Source organism: Naegleria lovaniensis (assembly GCF_003324165.1).
Source record: "Naegleria lovaniensis strain ATCC 30569 chromosome Unknown tig018, whole genome shotgun sequence".
Classification (NCBI taxonomy): Eukaryota; Heterolobosea; class Eutetramitea; order Acrasida; family Naegleriidae; genus Naegleria; species Naegleria lovaniensis.
In genome coordinates, this window is record NW_025407839.1 from 517158 (window position 1) to 539556 (window position 22399).

Genomic DNA, 22399 nt, shown 5'->3' on the forward strand with positions numbered 1-22399 from the left:
GATAACTCGTTGCCGAATTTTTTTGGTGTTGGTTGTGCAAGGAAATTTCTCTTCGTTTACAAAGTTCACAGAATTTCAGAAGACGCTTTTTGAAGGCTAGATGTTGACAAAAAATCAGGTTCTATTGTTAGAGTGACTTGATCACAACTCCTACAATCTTCCTGTTTAGAAACAAAGTTGCCAACTGTGAATGGGTGGTTTGTATTCAGTTTTAATTCAACTCCGTAAAGAATCTCCTGTTCTCCTTGCCGATGGAATTAACGATGGTCAGGTGAAAAGCGTTCTTATAACCAAACTGTAAAACAACTGTTACAAAACAATGGTGATATCTCGGTACTCAAAAAAATGCAAAAGGCTTGGTCTTCATTCAACGGATATCACATCTCCATATCCAACAAATTATTGAGGAAACCAACGACAAGTGTTGTGGTACAATGTTTCAAAAGTCATGATCAATACCACCATTTGGTTCATACTAATCAGTTGCGAAATTATCATCTCTGCCAACCATTACTTCAATCACAACATTCATCATCCCGAAAAGAATTAATTCAAAAACATTTTAAAAATTGTACTCAGTGCGGAAAATGTTGTACAGGATATGGATCCATTAGAGTCTATTTAAATGATACAAAAGCTATGGAAGCAATTGCAAAATATTTAAATATAAGTGTTGAAGAATTTTGTAAGAATTATGTTTTGAGTTCAATTTCACCTCGTTCCAACGAAAAGCTTCTCTCCATTAAATACAGACCTTCATTGAATTTCCATAAACGAGTTGAGTGTGTATTTTTAAAGCAGAAAGGAGTTGATGAGCATGGGAAAGCTATTTATCAATGTTCAATTTATCCCGTGAGACCAGAACAATGCCGAACCTTTCCTCATGGATGGAATGAAGAAATTGAAGCAGATGAAACTTTTTATAATATGGTTGAAAATTGTGAGGCATTAGAATCATTGAAAGTATCTCGAGGATGGGAAGAAGAATGAGAAATATAGGCATGAATTCATTGTTGTTTGTTCTTCATGCATGACGTCATACATGGCAAATTCAATTTACGAAACAATTGCTTAATTCCCGTTCAATTGGTGGTAATGAATACCTTTGTTCCTTTTCACATTTTAAATTGATTGTCAAAAAGGCCCAAAGTTGGAGTGACCAATTGAGAGCGTGCAGCTCAACACATGAGTGTAATTATCGATTAATAATGAGAAACTGAGATGACTCAATAACTTAAAATTTGTTTATTTGTGGCCAGCATCATTGACAGCGTCTATTGCTTACTCATAACCTTTTCAACTTCTTCGATTGTTTTAGGAATGCCGGCACATAGGTTATCAATACCATCGTCAGTAACGGCAACGTCATCTTCAATTCTAATGCCTCCAACGCTCATGTAATCATTAATCACAGAAGGATTCAAGTATTTTTGAAGAGTCTCATCCTTGAGAGCATTGGCAATCATTCTCTTATTGAAATAGAGACCTGGTTCTACAGTGAGAACCATACCTTTTTGTAAAGTAACTCTAATTCTGAGATTTTTAATTCCAGGCTCATCAATCTTCTCAAATGTGCCATCTCTGTTTGGAGGATCATGAACGTCAAGTCCTAAAGCATGTCCCAAACTATTATAAAAGTGTGAAATTATTCGCAATAAAGTTCAATTAAGCCTCGTATTTCTTACTTACCCATGAGGGAAAAATACTGAGCCGGCATGATGTTTCACTAATTCTTCAACAGCTTCATCTCCTTGTTTACCATCAACTTTCAAAATTCCCAACTCATACAATCCTTTAGTCATCACACGCAAAGCCAATCTATGCATGTCTTCCCATTTCACACCAGGTTTCATTGAAGCTAAAACTTGCATTTGGGCGTCGAGAACAAGTTGATAGATTTGACGTTGCTTTTCGGAAAACTTTCCATTCACTGGAAACACTCTTGTAATATCACTTGCATATAATGAACCATAAGTTTCAGCACCAGCATCAATCAAAACCAAGCTTCCATCATGAACAATTTCATCATTTCTAATGTAGTGCAGAGTTGCTCCACGATCGTCACCAGCAATAATTGGATCATATGCTTGGAAAATGGAACCTCCATTCAGCATAGTCTCATATCGAAAAACGGCCTCAAGTTCACGTTCATTGATACCAGGTCTTGCACGTTGCATGCATTTGACGTGAGCTGCTCCAGAAATTTGGCACATTCTTCTCATAATTTCAATTTCTTCTTGTGTCTTGATGAGTCTTAAATCCTTCACCAACACATAAAAAGTTCGTGATATTTCATCAGAAATAATTTCAACACCTGGTTCGAGAGTCTTTGGATTCAATAATGAACTGTTCTTTGATTCTTGATCAAAAGCATAGACTTTTTGAATTTTCCATTCCTTCAAGATGGATGCAACAGCTGATTCGGATTTGTACTCGACACGAGAGAAACCAAGTTTTTGTTTATAATCATCAGCTACTGGATAGTCTCCACACCACAATGCATAATCATCATCGTATTGTGGAACAAAGAGTACTGATTCGCTGATGGATGGATTCATCAACAAGGCACATCCAGGCTCTGAACATCCCGATAAATAATAGAAATTACTCTCTTGTCGGAAAGAAAGTTCTACATCATTGTTGTTGGTTCTATGTTTAATATCACCTCCCTGAATAAAGTATGCTGTATTATGAGTGAAGGTTTCTCCTTTCAATTTTGCAGCAGCATAGAAAGCTTCTCTGAAGGCTTTTCGGTTAGCACTGGTTCGAAGAATGGCTGATGAGGACATCATGGTGGCGAGCTTTTTTTATGGATCGATTTTCTCTTCACTCACATTTTACAACGAAATCTTCCTTTTTGTTTACGAAATTAAGAGTGACACACAGTGGTTTAACCCGAGCCAAAATACTCCAGCGAGTTTGTTGGTGAGTTGGCGAGGGTCAACGTTTCTTGATGCATCATTTGAGTGCTTTTGTTTATGTACTTTTTTGCACAACAACTCTTGCCTCAATTCCAACCGAGAGGGTGTATGCCTTTTAAAGCTTTAGGCAGATCGGAATTGCATAACGATTTTTGGCAAAATACAAATAGTACATGCAGAACATTTGCAACTCGTGAGAACAACAATATTTGGATGAAACATGATAATAAGGGACTAATAAATGGCAGCAACAACAACAACCGATGAAACTTGAAAATAAGGGACTACTCAATAACGAGCCGTGAGGGGCAGAAGTATGGAACGGATCACGATTACGAGCGGGTGGGTGATGAATATAGTGATACTTCTTCTGATGAAAAGTCTGATGAGTCCTAGGAAATGGCATCATTGGTTCGTATTGAATCTCTCAAAAGGGCATCATTGGTTCGGAAGGCTTGTAATAAATACTATATTTCAAAACAAATGAAATAATAAAAAAGAAGTTGGAATGGATGAGGGCCTGACCCTACGTAGATCGTCTTAAAGCGCTTATTAATAAAGCTTAATGGATTTTTACTCCTAAATCATCGTCATTGTCGTCCACGAATGTGACATCGTCTTTTTTAGCTTTGGGTTTATACATTTCTTCGATGGCATGCCGAACTTTGGATATTATATCTTGTTCATACGCTTCACGTTTTCTTTTTAGATTTTCAAATCTTTCAGCGTAGGTATTCATTTCGTTTGTTAAAGGATCTAAGGGAGGTGGTGAGGACGAGGCGGCTGGGCTACTGAATGTTGTTGGAGGTGGTAAATATTGGGGAAGAGCAACATTGTCTATTTGATTACCGCTCTGGTGTACCTGTTCGGGTTGTGTTAGATTTGTAGATTGTGGAACTTTCATTCCACCCATTGCACGAACACATTCTGTTCGCTTCTTGCTATCATACATAAGGTCTAATAAAGTTACAACTTCAACATATTGCGAGTTATCGTCTCGTTTTGTGTTTTTGAATTGCGTTCCAGGACTTATTTTGTCCCAATACTTGTTCTTCAAATGTTCAGATCCGAAATCTATTAACATTGTCCGATGGGCACCCTCTGGTTTTTCTGGATAAGTTTTACACTTTGATAATTGTAGAGAAAGACTTGTGCGGGTATAATCCAGTTGTTTTTCCAAAATAATTTTTATATCATTGTCATTGTAATCGCCAAGCCTTCTTGATTGATCTTGCGTACAAAATTTGAGCGAAATTAAAGCCAAATAATCGGTCCAATCACTCTTTCCGAGTTTCTTCTTTTTATAATTTCCCAAATTGCTCGGCGTATAATTTTGATAATTGTTCGGAGGTCGTGGTGGTGGTGGAGGCGGAGGTTGAGTTGTGCTATTATTCTTATTAATATTGGGATTATTATTGTGGAAACTACTACCTGTTGGTGTTACAATCTCGTACGCCGAACCAAAGCAATAATCATCCTCCGATGAAAACATAGGAGGTCCCAATGACGGCATTTTTTGCAATTGTCTGGTCCACTGATTGCTCAATCAACCCTACATTTTTGAAATTGTATTAGATTTAATAAGGATTGTTATTGAAATTGGTATTTGCAATAATTGAATTTCCAATGAATTAAATTGTACATTGCATGGTTGTTGAGTTGTAATATCCACATCGTGGTCTAAGATACTCGTCCCATCCAACACAAGAATTTGCAGAATAGAAACAACTGATTGAAGGGTAACATTTGTTTTCTTTCAAGGTATATAAATTGGTATCAAGTCCAGGAATTTTGTTATTTCCTAACATTGGACTACCTCTGAAACAATCTTGTCCAGGATAAGATAAACCAAAAACATAGAACAAAGCAACTGCGCATCCGAAAATGAACAATATTGGTGTAATGATCATGAGAATTCGTAACTTGGGTTCAAGATAGGACGTCCTTTGCCAATATAACAAAATTCCTAATGGAATTAATTGCAAAATTAAAAAGATGATCATTGCAAAGTTTGCATAAAGGTGTACATCGTTCACAAATGTGAAAACTGCTAATAATATAAAAGTGACTAGTCCTATAAGACCTACAATTGCACCTGATGTGTAGGTGGCAATTTTGATCTAAATTATTGTCATTGACCGAATCATTGGTTATTCGTGCAGGATAAACGATTCCGATTTGATATTAAATATATTTTGAATTAGTCAAGTGAGGAGATTGTAACATTGTCATTTATCATCATTAATTTCAAAAATGTTGTTCGGATCAAGTTGTTCAAACATTTTCAATATGGCCCATACGGACGGATTTGTTGATGAGCAACAATGCTATAACAATTTAATACCTACGGTTTTGCTGTTCTCATCTCCATAGAGAGGATTGTCCATGTTTTGTTGATATTTTTTATTTGGATTTTATGATTCGAATTCAAAGTAGAAGATTTTTTGTAGTGACACGGATCTTGCTTGACACAAAAGTTTTCATTCAACAACAATGCATGAGCTCCACTCGTAGCAATGTAATCTGTCAATAATTTATTCAAAATGTCAATTTAAAGGAATGGTTCTAAATCAATTTCAAAAACGGATACTGGAAGTTGAATCTTAAAGTTCTTGAGCACCAATGGATGTACAATACCAAAGACTCCAATCTTGTTACCCTTATAGTAAATATTGGCCTGTCTTCCTTCCAAAAAGCTCTCATCATTCGATGGGAAAATGGAATAGCATTCTCTTGTGCCAGCCTTTTCATGTTCTACTTCGAATGGAACAGCTAAAACTTCCATCACTCTGTCCACCAAACCATGAACCAGTTCCAAGCCAGATGTCTCAGAAGAGAAGAGAGCTGCTAATCTTCTATTATTTCTTGTTCCTACGTCCTTGGATGAGTCAATCAACACAACATCTCCGCATTCGAACAACTTGATTGGTAATTTCAAAGTCTTGTTGCTTTGCAAAGTCTTTAACAAACCTGGAATCAAGCTAATTCTAGCTGTTTGGAATTCCTTAGTTTGGGGTTGAGAAACAGTAATTGCACTCTTTCCATCATTATGTTTTCTCATGAATGTGAAGATTTCATCGATAGAGCAGAGAATTAAAGACAAAACTTCTGTATATCCAGCCATACTCATCTCTAAACGCATCATATCAGATAATTTGTTCAATTCGTTTTCTTTTCCTACAGTTGAAGACTTGGGGAAAGTCTTTGGAATATTATTGTAACCATATGCAATGGCAACATCTTCCATAATATCACATGCGTGTAAAACATCGCTACGAGTTGGTGGTACAAGAACCTTCAGTGTTTTCTTGTCATTCATAACAGATGCGTTCAATTGCATTTTCTTTAAAAGTTCTGCCATTTTTTCAACACTCAAATCCAACCCAAGTCTGTTATTGACATAATCGGTCGTGCAAGAGAATTCAACATCATCAAGAATAGGTGTTTTCTCATTGGCTGATTGAGTGCTATCTTCATATTCAACCTTAACTTGCTCAACTGTGAATGGTTTTGAGCAATATTCAGCAAACATTGTGACCATAGTATTCAATACAACCTTGGCCTTGGTCAAGTCTGTGGCTGTGCATTCAATGAAAACGTTCTTTGTTGAAACTTTGATCTTGGAATGATCCGAGTTAATAATTGGTGGAAGAGACAAAACTTGTCTGTTTGAATCATAAATAACAGGATACACAGGACTATCTTTGATAATCTTAAGGTATGGTCTCAAATGTTTTTGTTTTTCTTCAGTTTCAATAAAGTTAAAAAGTTCTGTTGCTGTAAATTGTTGAGTTTGACCCAATGGAGCAAACTTGATTTGAGACGGAGGCAATGCTTCATAGGTGAATGGACCTTTGATTGTGTCCAAATCATGGGTACCAATGGCAACAAGTGTTCTCTTTCTACAAATGTTTTGGTGGAGCTTTTCTTGCAAATCCATGAAGCTCTTCTTTCTGGCTTCATCAAAAGTAATATTTCTCAATACTGCACCAACAACAAATCTTCGGACTTGTTGAGTTTCCTTCTTGACGATAATTTTCAGTAACTTGCTCTCACCTCCAACAACGCTATTATCAATTGAAAAAACTGGTGTATTCTCTTTTTGAAGGAAAATCTTCAAGGCTCTGCACAATCCTTCTTCGCACAACAAGTCGTATCTATTTGCTGGAATTTCAATTTTATAGATGACTTCATCGGCATCTTCAGAGAGTAATTTCAAATCCTCCTTTGAGAGTGTTCCGTGTTCTTTTTCCTTCATCTCTCTTTCAGAAGTAACATCATCCAATTCAATACCGAAATCAAAACATAATTGGGTGAACTTTTCATCGGCTATGTATACGGTTCACCAACAACAAGATCACAACGAACGAATAATTGTGAGTTAATTTCATCATCCGAAAGAGCAATAATAATCATAACAAAATTGATAATGTGTGGCATAGGTAATTCGATTTATACATGTTTGGTGATTGTGTACGTACAGTATGTGGACGGAAGCTCAAGACGTTCGAGCAACCTGTTTTTCTTCACGTTAACAACTGGCATGATGGAAATTTGAGATGGATATTTTTTTTCGTCGTCCCAACAATTTTTTTAGCTTGCTAAATAAACTTTTTGCTCGGACGTAGCAGTGGTTTATTGAGATGCTGAAAGCATTTGGTGAGTGCAGTCACCTTAAAAACAGTATGTTATTGATTTGATTGTCCTCTGTTAGAACCACGTCCTCCTCTACCGCGTCCTCTATCAGATTGTCCTCTTCCACGTCCTCTACCGCGTCCTCTTGTTGTTGGCATGGGTATTAAATTATGGGGTGTAATTTTCAGCTTGCTGCTGAATTTTGATACTCGAATTAAGGGAGTATTTGCTGAAATGTTTTCAGGATGATTCAAATGGTCTAAAAACATCTTTCCAAACTTGTTAAATGCGTTAGTATGTTTTTCAATGAAGATCTTCATAAAGTCTCCCAACAAGACAAAATTCCTAAAACTATGTCTTGAACCATCCAATAAAAAGTCAATCATAAATCGATCATAATCAACACGAATGTTTTGAGAGCAGTATTTGGAGATACAATAGTATTTCCAGTTTTTGGCAACAAATTGCGTGAAATGGTGCACAATAAAATCAGTTTGAGACTCCAAATTGAAATTCCATTCATCACCTAAAGATTGTTGTTGGGTCCGTTGTTGAACGGTCGTTTCTGGCTGTACAATCTCGCATCCTCTTCGAATGGTTATTACTGCAGGTGTTATCTGAGAGGATCTTCTTAAATTTGCCACGGATTCGAGTATATTCTTGTTCATCCGTGCCTCACGTGCAATCATATTAAATAATGACAACAAGTTCTGAAACAGGTTAACATGACCATTCGGTCTGTTTTTAAAATTAGAAGCAAGCCTATTCTTTCCATGAGCATAGCTCTTCGTAAATAAATAAAAGTATCTAGATTTGTCGTTGAGCATTTTCAAGAGATCCATTAGGGAGTAAATGTTATCTTTGAAATCATGTGAATAATGAAATTGAGCGTGCTCCGAATATTCAGGCGGTCTCAGCTGTCTTGTAAATCCAAAAGACACCTTTCTCAAATATTCATTCTTCCTCATACCATAACGAACACCTGTGATGGTGTTTTGCGTTAAAGAGTATATCGTATCTTTGATTTTATCTCTTATAGATCGTAAAGTTATGAGCCTGCTCAATTCTTGTTTCCAATTTCTTTGTTTTCTTGACCTGCTCGATGCTTTCTTTGCAAAAAGCATTTCTTTTACCTCGGCGTCTATTCTCTCATTATAAGCAATACTTTCAGATGCATCAGGTGTCACCACTGGAATTCCAACTTTTCTATTCTTGTGAATGACATCCCGTAAGTTCTTCAAGTTTGCGCTTCGTTCAATAATTTCGTTCATGGACTGCATATCAGTGATGTCAGATTGCAAGAATGGTGAGAGCCAGCCTGGAAATAAGTTATTCATAATTTTTAAACTCTTTAAAAGTTTGTACTTAATGTCTGAGGCACTGAACCTCCCTTGCTCATTTTGGATCAATGACACAAACTTGCTCTTTTTCTTGTTAAATTCATTCAACTGTTGAGTGAAAGAAAGTACGTTCCATTCGGTTTGTAGCTGACTAGACGCCGAATGTAAGTCGCCAAGAGTTTTCAAAAAGGTTTTTCTATTTCGTACGTAATTTTCGATGTCCTCAATCTCTTTTCGCTGCTTGAGAAAAGTCAACAGTCTAAAATATTCACAAAATTGAATATTTTGTCCTGTAAATGAGGACTCTCCAAAATCATCAATATTCAGCATTGTCAATGTAATATTGCGAGAAATATACAGGATGCTCTTGACGGCATTATCATTTAGAGATAAAAAGGAGAAAACCTTGAATAGAATTTCTCTCGGTAATTGTTTGAATAGCTCTCCACCGCTTCCTGTTGGGTTCATTAGCTTTACTTTCGTGTGTTTTGGATTTTGTTTTACATCTTTTTTGTTTTGGTTGGCACCATCTCCCAAAGCAAACACTACAAAGTCATCAAGCTTCCATTGATTTTTCCTTCTATTTCGTCCCTTTTTTTTGTTTTTCAATCCGTTTTCAGACATGAATTGTCGTGCAATACTTTTCGGAAGCGATTTATGAGGATTCCGATTTTCTGCTTGTTGTTGTTTAGTATCCATTCGCGAGATTGGATTTTGTACTACCTGATGATCACAACGAGGGTGCCAAAGCTCACTATCATCACTCAACATTTTTTTATTGATAAAAAAAAGAAGTACGCTTTTTCAAGTTCGATCTTGCTGGAGAGTTGTTGTCCATTTGGATTGTTTTTTGTCATAGGTAATATGCGTACTTAGTCATAGATCCAGAACTCAAATCAATGGTGGTAATGTTATGGTTGGGGTTGATATTTCATACAGAATGTTACATTGTGTGCTTTTTCTATAACAATTCAAAACAGGTTGCTCTCTATATTTTCTTTCGCGATGCAACACTTTGGACCACAGGATACCACAACCAGAAGTAACAGCTGGTGTTATTCGATAGCTCACATGAACAAAATTCTGCTGAAAATCTCCCACATTTAGAATGCATTTCATTCTACAAGACAATTCTACGTGTTGATATGAAAGGCAACCAATATTCCATTTGCCTGTTGCAATGTCAATGTTCCCATGGGTTTTTGAAATTTCACAATCTATGTTTGATAAGGATGGAGGTAATTCCACGATTAAATTTTCAATAGTAAATCGGGACGTCAAAATTCTGTTGTAAGCTAATTTGTACCTCTGCTGCTGTCGTGGTTAAGCCTTGGGTCGATATATTTTGTAATGAGAGTCTGAGTGAAAAATGTGGAGCTTTAGCGGTAGTTACTCTCTCGAACATATACCTCAACAGCTCAAAATGTCCATCAGGAGGAATGAATGAAATCGTTTTCTCTTCATTCAGCTTTACATCTTTGAATAGCTTTACAGATCCGTCCAATGCCCAATAATCTTGAAATCTTCTGTTCAACATTAGTATTAATTCTGGATATAATCCAGAAATATAACATGTAACATCAATTTTACCGCTCACTTGATGTGCAGAAATTTGGCCATTACTCGTTACTGTCATTCTCGATTTCTCGAACCAATCCCAAAATATTTCATTTCTTCTGTATTCAATAGGAGTTGCGTTAAAATGCACAGAAGGAGCGTTCGAGTATGTCGGTATGATTTCAGGAAGAAGAGCTTTTTCAGGCCACGACGCTTTCAAAATTTCTTTTAACTCATTTGCTGTTGAATTTTGTGTCATTCCCAAACACAATACTTCATCTACCAACAGCCATATCAGTGTATGGTTAATTCTGATATTATCAATTCCAATTTTGGGTCGACCCAAAATTTCGCACAAGAGATCATGTATCTTGTACAGAAGACAAATCATTTCCATGGCATTATTACGTATGCTGTTGGAAACCACAACGACTTGCGCAAGAAAATATTGGTTCTTTTGTTCTGCACCCTTTGTTTACACTTACAATATAAATCCTGTTTTGAAATAAAAGCGAATGATTTTCCTTTTGTGTGGAATATTGGTCTAATATGATACATATCTTGTGCTTGAATCACGCTCTCGACAAAGCTCGAAACTGTATTCTCTTTTATGAATTTGTACCTTTCCCAAGCTCCCAGAGGAGCCATATCGAAATTTCTATAAAACAATTCATTTCCAAATCTGTCCAAAATAAAGAATGAATCAATTCTTTTCGACGACTCCGACATGCAATAACAATCATCGTGCTCGTTGAGGTAACTTTGAATTTGTGTTAGATAATGTCTATAATTTGATCTCAATTTTTGGTAAAATCGGTCGGCCTTCTTCAGCACTTGTTTCTGATTGCTTGTCAAGGACCACTGGTTTCCCAAATACATGACAGCAAATTCTTCCGAATTCATCAAGGTGTACCAATATTTACACACCATATAGGGCTTTGATATTTGAAAATCATTCATTTCCAAGAAACTCAAAATATCTCTTTCCTGCATCCAATCAAAAAGCAGCAAATTTAAAAATAAAATGCCCACGTATTTTTGTATTTCGTGAGTCACGGTTCGGAAAGGCGCATCCAAATTAATTTGGAGGTGTAGGATTTTGAGTCAGCCGTTTGCAACAGGCTCACACTAAACAATGACTTCATCCTTACACTTACATGTGGTGAGTGAGTAGATTTATGAATCAATGTTGCCGTTGGTGTTGTTGGAAAATAACGAAAAAATGAGCAAGTCAAACAGGCCACAACAACACGGACGCGCCACATTTTGCTCATCACAACAATCATCACAACAAAATGAACCTAGTACTTTACCACAATCATCACAACAACTACCTTCGGGTGAAACTCAACAAACAAAATCATCGGAACAACAAATCATCAAAATGTCACAAGATGAGCTACAACAACTCACAAACAAGAATTTAAAAGAATTATGTAAACAATATCATGTTAGGACATCAGGAAACAAACAACAATTAGTCCAAACTATAATGAACTTCTACGCATCACTTAATCCAAACGCATCTCAAAATGAGTTTGAAGGGAATCTACGGAGCATTAAAAAATTGAAAAAATCTACAAACAATAATTCATCAGCCGAAACCAAGGAAACTAAGAAAAGAAAGAAATCAATGACATCAAGTAGATTAATTGAGAAATCAAAAAAAAGAAAAAATCAAGTATTGTTTGCGAAGAATGTAATAAGAAATTTGCAAGCAAAAAAGCTCTCCTCTCCCACAACAAAGACAAGCATGGTTATATTCCTGAAGGCTGGAAAAAAGCACCGGAATTCTGTAATCCATACATCACCAAAGAATGTGGCAAACCGTCAAACAAAGTTACAAACGGAAATAGTTTTGAATTATTCAAACAATTATACACGGCTGAGGTGGAAAAGCATATTTTAGAAAAAACTAATTTAAAATGTGCTGAATTGAAAAAACCTGAGGTTACCTTGCAGGAATTGAACTATTATTTTGCGATTACTTTTACAATGGGGCTTATCAAAATGCCGGAGTTGGCACATTATTGGACAAAGGAAGAGGAATATTTATTTGGGAACGGATTAATTCGCAACATAATGACCAAGAAACGTTTTCGAGAAATTCATCAATGCATATCATACGATATTGATTGGATATTAGACACGTTTTGCAACCTGCTTCATGAATGTTGGATCCCAAGTAATATTGGGGTTGTTGATGAATGTATTATATTGTTCAAAGGACGGTTTAAGGGAAGACAACACGTCCGTGGTAAACCACATGCCACAGGTTTAAAATTATTTATTCTATGTGACAGTTTCGGGATGCAGGTTTGGTTTTGGTTATACAGAGGGAAAAATAATGAGCATAACCTTAGTACTACCGTAGTTGATTATGTTATGGATTTGGCCAAGAAACTTCCAGATTACAACACAAGAAAGTACACAATAATTACTGATCAATTTTACGGAAGTTTGACATTAGCAGAGCAATTGAAACAAAATAACTTTGAATTTGTATTGAGTTGCCAAAGTAATCGGCCTTCCGAAATATTTTCCAATTATTTGCAACCGGATCTCAAACAGAAAGGAGATCAAAGCTTTATTGTTAGAAATGATAACGCTTTTGCAGCACTCTCAGTGTTTGATTCTGGTAAATGTAATTTTATGGCGTCTGTTGGGTCCACTTCAATTCCAAGAGAAGAATTAGAACGTGTCAAAGCCAAAGGGTCTAACAAAACACCAAGATGTGACATTTTACGATTTTATAACATGAACATGGGAAGTGTTGATTCATTTGACGCTGCATTGAATTTGTACCATTTTCGAAGTAGACATAGAAGTTGGAAACGATGCATGTTTTTTGTAATGATGAAGACACTTGTGGTTGGTTCTCACAAATTATATCAATATTTCCATATGGGACCCAATAACCGAAAGCCTCAACAATTAGGCCATTTGGTTGCCATTATTTACAGCCTTAGTGATCGACAACCTCGGTATAAGGAAATTTCAACGTTGCAACATTTTCCAATGTTGACCCAACAACCCAAACCATGTGAATTTTGTAAGAGAAAAGGAATTCGTTCCAACACCACTTTCAAATGCAGCGCATGCGCTAAACATGTCCACTCACATTGTTGGTTTCAATACCATACGTGTGGAATATAAAGTGAGATGCATATATTCTGTGACGTGTGTCAGATTCCCTCAAGCTAGTGCTCTCATTGGTTTCCTGCGGTCAAGTGCTAACGCGCTTCTTCAGGTTCAGCCCCGAGTCTAAAAGACTGGCTTCGATAATCTGACACAAGTCACACCCAAAAACTTTTGTTAATGCCAACCATGTCTCCAACACCATGCTCTCATCCGCTTCCTGCAGTTCAGTGCTAACGCGCGTCTTCAGGTTCAGCCCGAGTTTAAAAGCTTGGTGAATTTGTAATGAATTGAAATGGAGCTGGAAGGAAGTAGTTGCTTTACTGTAGGTGCGGCTAACACCAAACCAAGGTACCAACTGCGTTTGTTTTATGTTGACAACAAACATTAAATTTGGGAAGTGGGAAATCATCTTTCACACTTCCCTAGTTCGACACAGTCGGACCGTGAGGGACCTTTTTCAATTTTTTTAAATTTTGCAAGTTCATCCACCAGTTTACAAAACATAGGTGGTACGGCTGAGTAATGAAAGGGATATTGCTCAAAATCAACTCATCAAACACGTGATAGGACATTTTTTGATGAACACTCTCATGAACTGTTGATCGTCATCACCCCAAAGCAGTTCTTCCAGCCAAGTTCCAACAATAAAAAACGTTCAGCCATGCCCTATCAGCAATCTGTCTTTTACCATAGACGACGACCGTTGGCGGTGCTCTCCTCTGGCATAGTGTTAATCATAGTCGGAACAATATTTGCAATTATTGCCATCATTGTCGGTGCTCTCTATGCTGCCTGTGTTGCTGTTTCAACAAATTCATCTACCAGCTGCAGTGGAATTACGACGCCAATAATTTTAGGAGTGGTTGGTATCGTGCTCATCATTAGTGGTATTGCTTCGTTGGTTACTGGAGTTCGTATGTTTATATTGTACAAGAACGTTGCAAGTGGAATGGCCAAAGATGAAATGATGACCTCCGTCGTTGTACAACCACCAACATCAACAACAGTGGTGATGAATACGACAACAACGATTCCATCAACAACCACACAAATTGGTGGCTACTCTCCTCAACCTACTCCAATTTATTACAACAACGTACAACAGCCTTCACTACCATCACAACCACAATATCAGCCTTATCCGAATAATGTTGGCATGATGGGTCAACCACAATTCCAACCAACACAGCAACCACAACCTCAAATGTACTCACCATACGTACAACAACAACCAGTAACGAATGTGTATCCAACACAACCATATGCACCACCTGCCTATGATGTTCAACCTTATTCAAGTGTAAACAAGGTTTAAACTAACTCACAATAGTGACTATAAATATTTATTTGTAAATAATCCAACTACAGGAGCACATTGATAGGAGATACGCCCTACGAACTTCTTGCCCTTAATTCTGCAATTTCAAAAACTCACCCCGGCCTTGAAATTTAACACACCCAATCGCTCCTTGATGCCACACAACAAAGAAAATGTTCCCACCCCAAAACGCTGACCTCTTCAAGTCCTACAGCAAACTTGAGAACCACTATCGAAGTGATTTCCTTCAAAAGATTCGAGAAAAAGACGCCAAGCTTCGAGAATTAAATCAACCTGTGGAATGGATAGCATCGGAAAAAGTCCACGGTAGCAATTTTAGCTTTATCGTTCATCACAATGGTCATGCAAACACAGATCAATTACAAATTACTCTCACCAATCGAACGACTGTACTAGACAAGCTTTTCACCAATTTCTTTCCTGAGGCCATCGAGGAAGTGTTTCAAAGATATGAAACTTGTGCCAAGAAATTGTTTTTCTTGATTTCGGAACAAGCTCCATCATGGTTTAGCGCTTCTTCCATACCTGAGGAAGAAGAAAACAACTCTCCACACTCATCCAAAGACAAGGTCCTGAAGAAAATTCACATTTATGGAGAATTATTTGGTGGACACTTTCCCAAAGCTTCCTCAAGTGAGGATTCCATTCTGAGAAAACACATTCAAAAAGGAGTTCATTACTGCCCTCATTATGATTTTTATGTGTTTGATGTGTTTTGTTCCTTTGAAAATGGAGAAGAGAAATGGGCTGTTTTTGATCATGTTGACCCATTGCTTGATCGTGCTGGTTTTAGAGTACGTGCGAAACCTCTCATTCGAGGTACCTTAGAAGAGTGTTTGTCATTTGATATTGAGTTTAACACAACCCTTCCTCATTTGTATTATTCAGAGTTGGTTAAGGAAAGGAATGTTCATTGGAACGAGAAGGAAAATTTGTGTGAGGGTGTTGTAATTAAGGCAGCTAACAGAAATGTTCATGTTGGTGCTAGAGCCATCATCAAAAAGAAAAACTCTAAATTTATGGAGACAAATCCAACTAAGGTGAAAAACAGACAACCTAAAAAGGATCGTTCACAAGAAGGCATATCAGAAGACTTTGACAACACATGGCAAGAGTTGGAAAGATACATTACCATGAACAGACTTTCCAATGTCGAGTCAAAAATTGGTACCATTACGCGACAAAATCTTTCCCAAATTATGAAAGAATTTTCTGCAGACATTCTTAGTGACTACCACAAAGATGTCACTTCTGGTGAGATTTCAGAATGTGATTGCAAACCATTGGAAGAATTGAACGAAGCAGTCCAAAAGAAAATAACGAAAAAACTCTCTGAAGCATGCAAATCTCTTGTCCAGGCCTATGTGAAAACACAAAATTCCAATAACAAATAACGAGTTGAACAACAGTGTGAGCGCGTTAACGAATTCTGTACTTTCAACAAAATGATGATGATTCAATTTTGAGAATGATTTTTCAAAAAAAATGTTTCCAACTATCAAAACCTACACGGATATTCATGAATGTTTATTTGCAATTATTGGAGGCAATGATGAAAATTATTCCAGAGCCAATGAAGATGAATTTACGATACGGAAAGAACAAGGTTATATTTTCATCAAATATAAATCAGCAACGAGAAATACATTTCCCGATCCAGAGAAGGCTCGAGATGAGCATGAACGGTTGATCAGTAAATTGAGAAGGGAATGTAGAGGAATAATATTCGATGAGGAAAGTAAAGAGATTGTTTGTAGAAAGTTTCACAAGTTTTTCAATATCAATGAAAGGGAGGAAACTAATGTTGAGAAGATTAATTGGAAACGTGGGTTTAGAGTTTTAGAGAAAATGGATGGTTCATTGGTATCTCCAGTTCCAGTTCAGAAGAGAGCATCATCAGAAGAGCAACTTGGATTTAAATTTACTACCATGCTTGGATTTACTGAAGTAGCTCAATTGGTAGATGATTATGTTTTTTCGGAAATGAAAGAAAGACAACGAAAGAGTTACATTTCTTTTTGTAAATATTGTATTGAGAAGGAATGGACTCCACTTTTTGAATTTTGTTCACCCAAACAAACTATAGTGATTGAATACACTGAAAGTAGTTTAACATTACTTGCTATACGAAAGAATGAAAGTGGAGAATATGTGGAATTTAATGAAATGGTGAAATTGATCAAAAATACTTTTTCCAATGATATTCCTATTGTCAAAGTGTGGAAAGAGTTTCAACAAGGACTAAACGGAGATCCCAAAAACCTTCTGAAAGAAATTTATTCACAACAACAAGTAGAAGGCTACGTAATTCGTTTTAATGATGGCGATATGTACAAAGTTAAAACCCACTGGTACAATAGCCTTCATGGAGTGGAAACAAGTGGGAAAAGCGTGCGTGACAGGCACATTATTTTAGGTATTTTGGACAACACTGTGGATGATTTAATTGCGAGTGCATTCTTTGCAGAATCAGACCATAAGCGAAATGCTATTCAGTTTTTCAGAGATGAAGTGGAACGAAAATTAGAAAAACAAATTTCAGTCATGAAAAAAGAACTACAACATGATTGCTCTCCTGATTCAGTAACTGGACAATTCTCAAATTTCGTGACCGACCAATCATATTCACCGGAGGTTATCTCTACAACTGAAGGAAGAGAATTGTTTAATACTTTTCTCAAAGAAAGATTTAAGCTAAACTCCAGAGAATTTGATAAGCACAGAAAATTGTTCTACAAATGGCTTTGTGTAGATTTCTCAGGAATGAAGCCATTCTTTTTCACCGAGCAAGGTATTTTGATGGATCCCAAAGCGGAAAAGTCTGTTGCTGCCAATACTGGCAAGGACAAGTCATCTCAGACAAATATCAAAAAAAAGAAATAAGCGAAATTAATATTGAAATTCTTTATTCTAATGGAGTTATTTTCACTTTCAAATTTTGTGGTCTCACTGTGACACCATTGGATAGAGTGATCACATCCCCATTCGCCTCATCATTCATTAATTCTAGTCTATAAAATTGCAACAAACGTGTCAACACCATACATGCCTCAAGCTGAGCAAATTTGAAGCCAATACATCGACGCAGAGACATGGAAAAAGGTACAAACGAAAAATCATGTTGCACCTTATTCCTGAATTCCAAATCCATGAATCTTTCTGGATCATATTTCTGTGGATCTGGCCAAATGTTCTCGTCCATGTGAACTCCATAGAATGAACATTCAACCATAGTTCCTTTTTTCATCAAATATTCACCAATTGTGACATCCTTATTGGCGCTTTTTAATACTGTGAATACAGGTGGATGTCGTCTCAAAGATTCCAAAATCACAGCATTCACATAGACCAATTTGTCAAAGTCTTCCGATGTTGGTTTTTGTTTGTTTGGAAGAATATTTTCAACTTCTTTACGAGCTTTCTCTTGGATGTGAGGATTCTTTGCGAGTTCGTAAGTGACCCATAATAATGTTGTTGAAGTAGTTTCTAATATTATTCATGGTGTCAAGTGTCACTTCAAAGTAAAAACAATATACAAACCTTCTCCAGCCACTGTGAAAATAAATGCATTGCTTTTGAGTTCTAAATCGGTCAATGTCTTTTCCTGCAAGTTTGCTTTCACCATCAAGCTTAAAATATCTCTCTTTGAAAAGTTATCAAAATCGAGCTCAAGTTCTTTCTTTCTTTGGTCAATATATTTTCCAAGAGCCGTGTCCACCACATTTACTGCATGATCGACTCCAAAACTGTTCATGACTGGCTTCTCAATGAGTGTGTCAGCAAAGAATCTTCTCAACAAGAGACCACGATTGAATATAATTTCAACAGCCTCTCTGAGTTGTCTTCCACTTTCATCGTTTTCATCAAAAACACCAAAACTCATACCGAATCCAGCTCTTCCCAAAACCTCAATCGTAATCATCGAGTAGTCATCTAAATCTAACATGAATGATTTACCATCTTTCGAATTCTTCTTCAATCGTTCATTCCACACTTTGGAAAATAACAAGTCTGCAGTATTGACAGCTTCTTCACACATGTAATTCAAGTTATCAATTGAAAATGCAGGATAGCAAACTTTGTGATGTCTCTTCCATGCTTCAGTGGTTAGAGCACTCAAAATATTTTCTCCAAATATATTAAACATGTCATAGACTATTGCAGGTTTGTCAAAACTTGACTGTTTTGTCACAAATATTTCCTTGAGCAGCGACTTGTTGGAAACGATGACAGAATTGAAATTATAATAGCTCACTCTCAATACACCATCCTTTCCTTTCTCTTTAACAGCATCAGCAATATCTTGCCAATTTCCAAAGTAAAAAGTGGGAGCGAGAAGAGGAATTTTCGTTGGGGCGAACATGACTGCAATTATTTTGGAATCCAAGCCAATTATTGAATCACGTTATTTGATCACGATCAAAAATAAATGTATATTATTTAACAAACGAAATACATACCTTGCCATGTTCCCGGAATGTGTTTCAATTTCGACACATTGTTCCAAATTAAATAGGAAATATAGAGTACGAGCAATGTCAGTGCAATCACTGCAATCTCTATCGCGTAATACATGCTGTTAGTGTCAATCAATGTGTGAATACTATTTTTTTTTGTTGCAATTGATATTAAATCACTTTCCGTTTGGAGATTTACCAGTCGGAGCCGGCGGTATGTTTCCATTTACAGAGATAAAATCCCTCTCTCAACAAGTGTGCGGTTCCTATTGGAATGACACAAGCAACAACAGTATCAACGGGCTTCAATCATTGGCGAATGGTCGTATTGATGAGCGGGCTCCTATGAAGTGGAATTTCATTCAATTTAATGAATTTTGACTGAAATTATTCCGTCCGCCTGTTGAGCGATTCGAAGAATTGTAAACCTTTACACAATTAAGCTAATATTCTTCAGACATGCTGGAAGTATAAAACGATTTATCTTGTTAATGCTTGATAGACACTATCAGGTGCTCGATGTTTTTTCTGTCCTTTGTAAACAATCACAAGTGCAACAAGGACAAGTAAAACCTTCATACACATTGCAAAGACGGAGGACCCAACAGCAATTCCAATAATGGCTCCTGGCCCTAACGGTTCATGAAAATGAATATCTTGAGAAGTTGTGGAAATGGAAAAACTCAGAGAGGACGTTGTTGGTTCAATGAGAAGAAATACTTCTTTCACTTCCGACAGATAATTGTTGACTATCACAGAAGAACTGCCACTTGTCAAGTCAAGTTTCTCATCAAAGGAGTCTGCTTTAGGGATGGAATAAGCATTAATGTATAATATACCAATTCCTTCGGCTGACGAAGCCTTAATGTTGACCTTAGTATTAGGAAACATGTCTATTTTGTAATACTTCTTCTGAGAAATGGAATGAATGGTATCTTGAATGGTTGACCCAATCGTTAAAGGAGTGACCACAGCACTACTGACAGATGGTGAAGGAGCAACTGATGATTTTGCGACCACAGCAAAATAATTACAAATTCCACTATTTTCACAAGTCAACTGGTTGTCTGACACTGATGCATACCACATAGTTGCTAATCTTGAATTCGTGTCTTTAGCACATGCACATTTTAAGGAAGATGTATGTATGGACACCACTTGTCCATTCACATCAGTAAAACCCTGACTTGAATTGAACATAAAATACCATCGTTGTCTTCCTAAAACTGGAGCTGGATTGGTGGATTGAATATATTGAAGCGAACGTAAGGCAATATAACCATATGGCATTTCATTTTTGGCTGATGGAGTGTAATCATTAAGAGAGAAGTATGGAGTAATTTCTTCATCCCCTGATAAGGAAATGAAATGGCAATGGATTGTGACAAGTTTGGAAATTGATAATTCTTGAATGAAAATTCAAAGATACTTGGTCCAGGAACCAGAATTTGTAAGTTGAATTGAGGTTTGAATTGGTACCCGAATACACCAAAGATAATACTTTGATTTTCCAACTTGAAATGATTCCACTCAAAACCTGACAATCCTGTGGAGAGAATTTTGTTTGGTGGATCCACAAAGTGAGTGCCATTGAAAATGAAATAGCGAACAGTATTGGCATAGGTGTTTAAAATACCCCCTCGAAATAAGAAGACATTGAGAAAAGTAATGGCGTTCTCATCTCTCTTCTCAGAAGAAGAAAATGTAACATTGAAGAGACCAAGCATAGTCAAATTGTTGGAGCTTTCCGGAAAAGGAAAATGTTGATAGAGAGCTGCATTCAATTCATTGGTTTTCAAGTTAAAATCTGGAAATGGTTCACTCATGTTAGCTTCATTGAATGTAAATGACAATTTGGTATTGGATGGAGAAGACAGCTCATACTCTAACCAATAGGAAAGTGAATTCACAGAGTACCAGTTATCAAACCGTGCAGGAATTGGATCACGGTTTGCATTCTTTATCAATTCCTCACTTGAAGGAGCTAGAGAAACATACACTGCAAAGAGGACAAGTGCGAGGATGGTGAATTTCGCCATTGTCAAGAGTTTTTTTTTGAAATTGAAACTTTGTAATACCAAGGACTGCATTAAGTACTATTTATGAGAAATCATTTTATACCTTTGCTTAGGGTAATTGAAAGCCCTCGGAGCGATTTCCTAATTCTTGAGGGAATAGAAGATTGTTCGATTCTCATTCGATTCTACTGCTCCGCGAGGGTTTTTAATCTCACACCCACACAGGTTATTATTATTGATTATCAGCAACTTCAACAAGATGGACAAAGAAAATTTTTGTTTCCTTTTACTGCTTCCTGTATTAATAAAAAACTGCGATAAACTCTTTGTTTAAATTTGCATTAAACAATGACGATCACATCGTGATATTTTTTATTTATGAAAGATTGATGAGCAGCTTTGGGGCTGTTTTGAGCTTGAGATTGCCATCAGCCATTGACTGTGGTTGCATTTAGGGTGGGAGCAAAACTATCCATGAAAACATTTATTTTGCAAAACCTCAATCTATTTGAGATGTTTTGGAGCAAAAAACGTTTTATTTGACTAAGGGTGTTTTGACACTGTCTTCACCATGTTGTTTTTCTTTCTTTCTTTTGTAAACAATCACAAGTGCAATAAGGACAAGTAAAACCATACACGTTACAACTATGGATGAACCAACAGCAATTCCAACAATTGCTCCTGGTCCTAATGGTTCATGAAAATGAATATCTTGAGAAGTTGTGGAAATGGAAAAACTCAGAGAGGGAGTGCTTGGTTCAATGAGAAGGAACACATCTTTCCATGTCGACAGAAAATTGTTGACACTCAGAGAGGAGGAACTACCAGTCAAAGCAACCTTTTCTTCAAAGGAGTCTTGTGTTGGAATATAATAATCTTTAACATATAAAACACCATTTCCCTCAGAGGAAGCTGCAGTAATTGTGAGCTTGGTGTTTGGAAGCATGTCTATTTTGTAATACTTTTTCTGAGACATGGAATGAATGACATC

The 22399-nt window shown here is 36.7% G+C and overlaps 14 protein-coding genes across 14 annotated transcripts; 5 read left to right on the top strand and 9 right to left on the bottom strand.

Annotated features, from left to right (window-relative positions):
• Positions 1–345: 345 nt before the first annotated feature.
• Positions 346–990, top strand: C9374_003154 (uncharacterized protein; the record flags this gene model as incomplete). The annotated part of the gene is made up of 1 exon (XM_044692651.1): positions 346–990. One exon carries the CDS (start codon positions 346–348, stop codon positions 988–990), a length of 645 nt encoding a protein of 214 aa, XP_044549998.1.
• A 284-nt stretch (positions 991–1274) lies between these two features.
• On the bottom strand, positions 1275–2792 carry C9374_003155 (uncharacterized protein; the record flags this gene model as incomplete). Its single annotated transcript, XM_044692652.1, has 2 exons — positions 1275–1626; positions 1690–2792. The coding sequence occupies 2 exons, from the start codon at positions 2790–2792 to the stop codon at positions 1275–1277; spliced, it is 1455 nt and encodes a 484-aa protein (XP_044549999.1).
• Positions 2793–3483: 691 nt separating this feature from the next.
• C9374_003156 (uncharacterized protein) lies at positions 3484–4434 on the bottom strand (the record flags this gene model as incomplete). The annotated part of the gene is made up of 1 exon (XM_044692653.1): positions 3484–4434. The coding sequence occupies one exon, from the start codon at positions 4432–4434 to the stop codon at positions 3484–3486; it is 951 nt and encodes a 316-aa protein (XP_044550000.1).
• A 118-nt stretch (positions 4435–4552) lies between these two features.
• Positions 4553–5308, bottom strand: C9374_003157 (uncharacterized protein; the record flags this gene model as incomplete). The annotated part of the gene is made up of 2 exons (XM_044692654.1): positions 4553–5041; positions 5270–5308. The coding sequence occupies 2 exons, from the start codon at positions 5306–5308 to the stop codon at positions 4553–4555; spliced, it is 528 nt and encodes a 175-aa protein (XP_044550001.1).
• Positions 5309–5472: 164 nt separating this feature from the next.
• Positions 5473–7466, bottom strand: C9374_003158 (uncharacterized protein; the record flags this gene model as incomplete). Its single annotated transcript, XM_044692655.1, has 2 exons — positions 5473–7250; positions 7403–7466. 2 exons carry the CDS (start codon positions 7464–7466, stop codon positions 5473–5475), a joined length of 1842 nt encoding a protein of 613 aa, XP_044550002.1.
• A 143-nt stretch (positions 7467–7609) lies between these two features.
• Positions 7610–9667, bottom strand: C9374_003159 (uncharacterized protein; the record flags this gene model as incomplete). Its single annotated transcript, XM_044692656.1, has 1 exon — positions 7610–9667. The coding sequence occupies one exon, from the start codon at positions 9665–9667 to the stop codon at positions 7610–7612; it is 2058 nt and encodes a 685-aa protein (XP_044550003.1).
• Positions 9668–10154: 487 nt separating this feature from the next.
• C9374_003160 (uncharacterized protein) lies at positions 10155–11446 on the bottom strand (the record flags this gene model as incomplete). Its single annotated transcript, XM_044692658.1, has 2 exons — positions 10155–10885; positions 10939–11446. The coding sequence occupies 2 exons, from the start codon at positions 11444–11446 to the stop codon at positions 10155–10157; spliced, it is 1239 nt and encodes a 412-aa protein (XP_044550004.1).
• Positions 11447–11675: 229 nt separating this feature from the next.
• C9374_003161 (uncharacterized protein) lies at positions 11676–13609 on the top strand (the record flags this gene model as incomplete). Its single annotated transcript, XM_044692659.1, has 2 exons — positions 11676–12096; positions 12201–13609. 2 exons carry the CDS (start codon positions 11676–11678, stop codon positions 13607–13609), a joined length of 1830 nt encoding a protein of 609 aa, XP_044550005.1.
• A 646-nt stretch (positions 13610–14255) lies between these two features.
• C9374_003162 (uncharacterized protein) lies at positions 14256–14909 on the top strand (the record flags this gene model as incomplete). The annotated part of the gene is made up of 1 exon (XM_044692660.1): positions 14256–14909. One exon carries the CDS (start codon positions 14256–14258, stop codon positions 14907–14909), a length of 654 nt encoding a protein of 217 aa, XP_044550006.1.
• Positions 14910–15085: 176 nt separating this feature from the next.
• Positions 15086–16327, top strand: C9374_003163 (uncharacterized protein; the record flags this gene model as incomplete). The annotated part of the gene is made up of 1 exon (XM_044692661.1): positions 15086–16327. One exon carries the CDS (start codon positions 15086–15088, stop codon positions 16325–16327), a length of 1242 nt encoding a protein of 413 aa, XP_044550007.1.
• A 91-nt stretch (positions 16328–16418) lies between these two features.
• Positions 16419–17816, top strand: C9374_003164 (uncharacterized protein; the record flags this gene model as incomplete). Its single annotated transcript, XM_044692662.1, has 1 exon — positions 16419–17816. The coding sequence occupies one exon, from the start codon at positions 16419–16421 to the stop codon at positions 17814–17816; it is 1398 nt and encodes a 465-aa protein (XP_044550008.1).
• Positions 17817–17838: 22 nt separating this feature from the next.
• C9374_003165 (uncharacterized protein) lies at positions 17839–19508 on the bottom strand (the record flags this gene model as incomplete). The annotated part of the gene is made up of 3 exons (XM_044692663.1): positions 17839–18419; positions 18474–19298; positions 19394–19508. The coding sequence occupies 3 exons, from the start codon at positions 19506–19508 to the stop codon at positions 17839–17841; spliced, it is 1521 nt and encodes a 506-aa protein (XP_044550009.1).
• A 362-nt stretch (positions 19509–19870) lies between these two features.
• C9374_003166 (uncharacterized protein) lies at positions 19871–21429 on the bottom strand (the record flags this gene model as incomplete). Its single annotated transcript, XM_044692664.1, has 2 exons — positions 19871–20742; positions 20820–21429. 2 exons carry the CDS (start codon positions 21427–21429, stop codon positions 19871–19873), a joined length of 1482 nt encoding a protein of 493 aa, XP_044550010.1.
• Positions 21430–21943: 514 nt separating this feature from the next.
• On the bottom strand, positions 21944–22354 carry C9374_003167 (uncharacterized protein; the record flags this gene model as incomplete). Its single annotated transcript, XM_044692665.1, has 1 exon — positions 21944–22354. One exon carries the CDS (start codon positions 22352–22354, stop codon positions 21944–21946), a length of 411 nt encoding a protein of 136 aa, XP_044550011.1.
• Between the last annotated feature and the right edge of the window lie 45 nt (positions 22355–22399).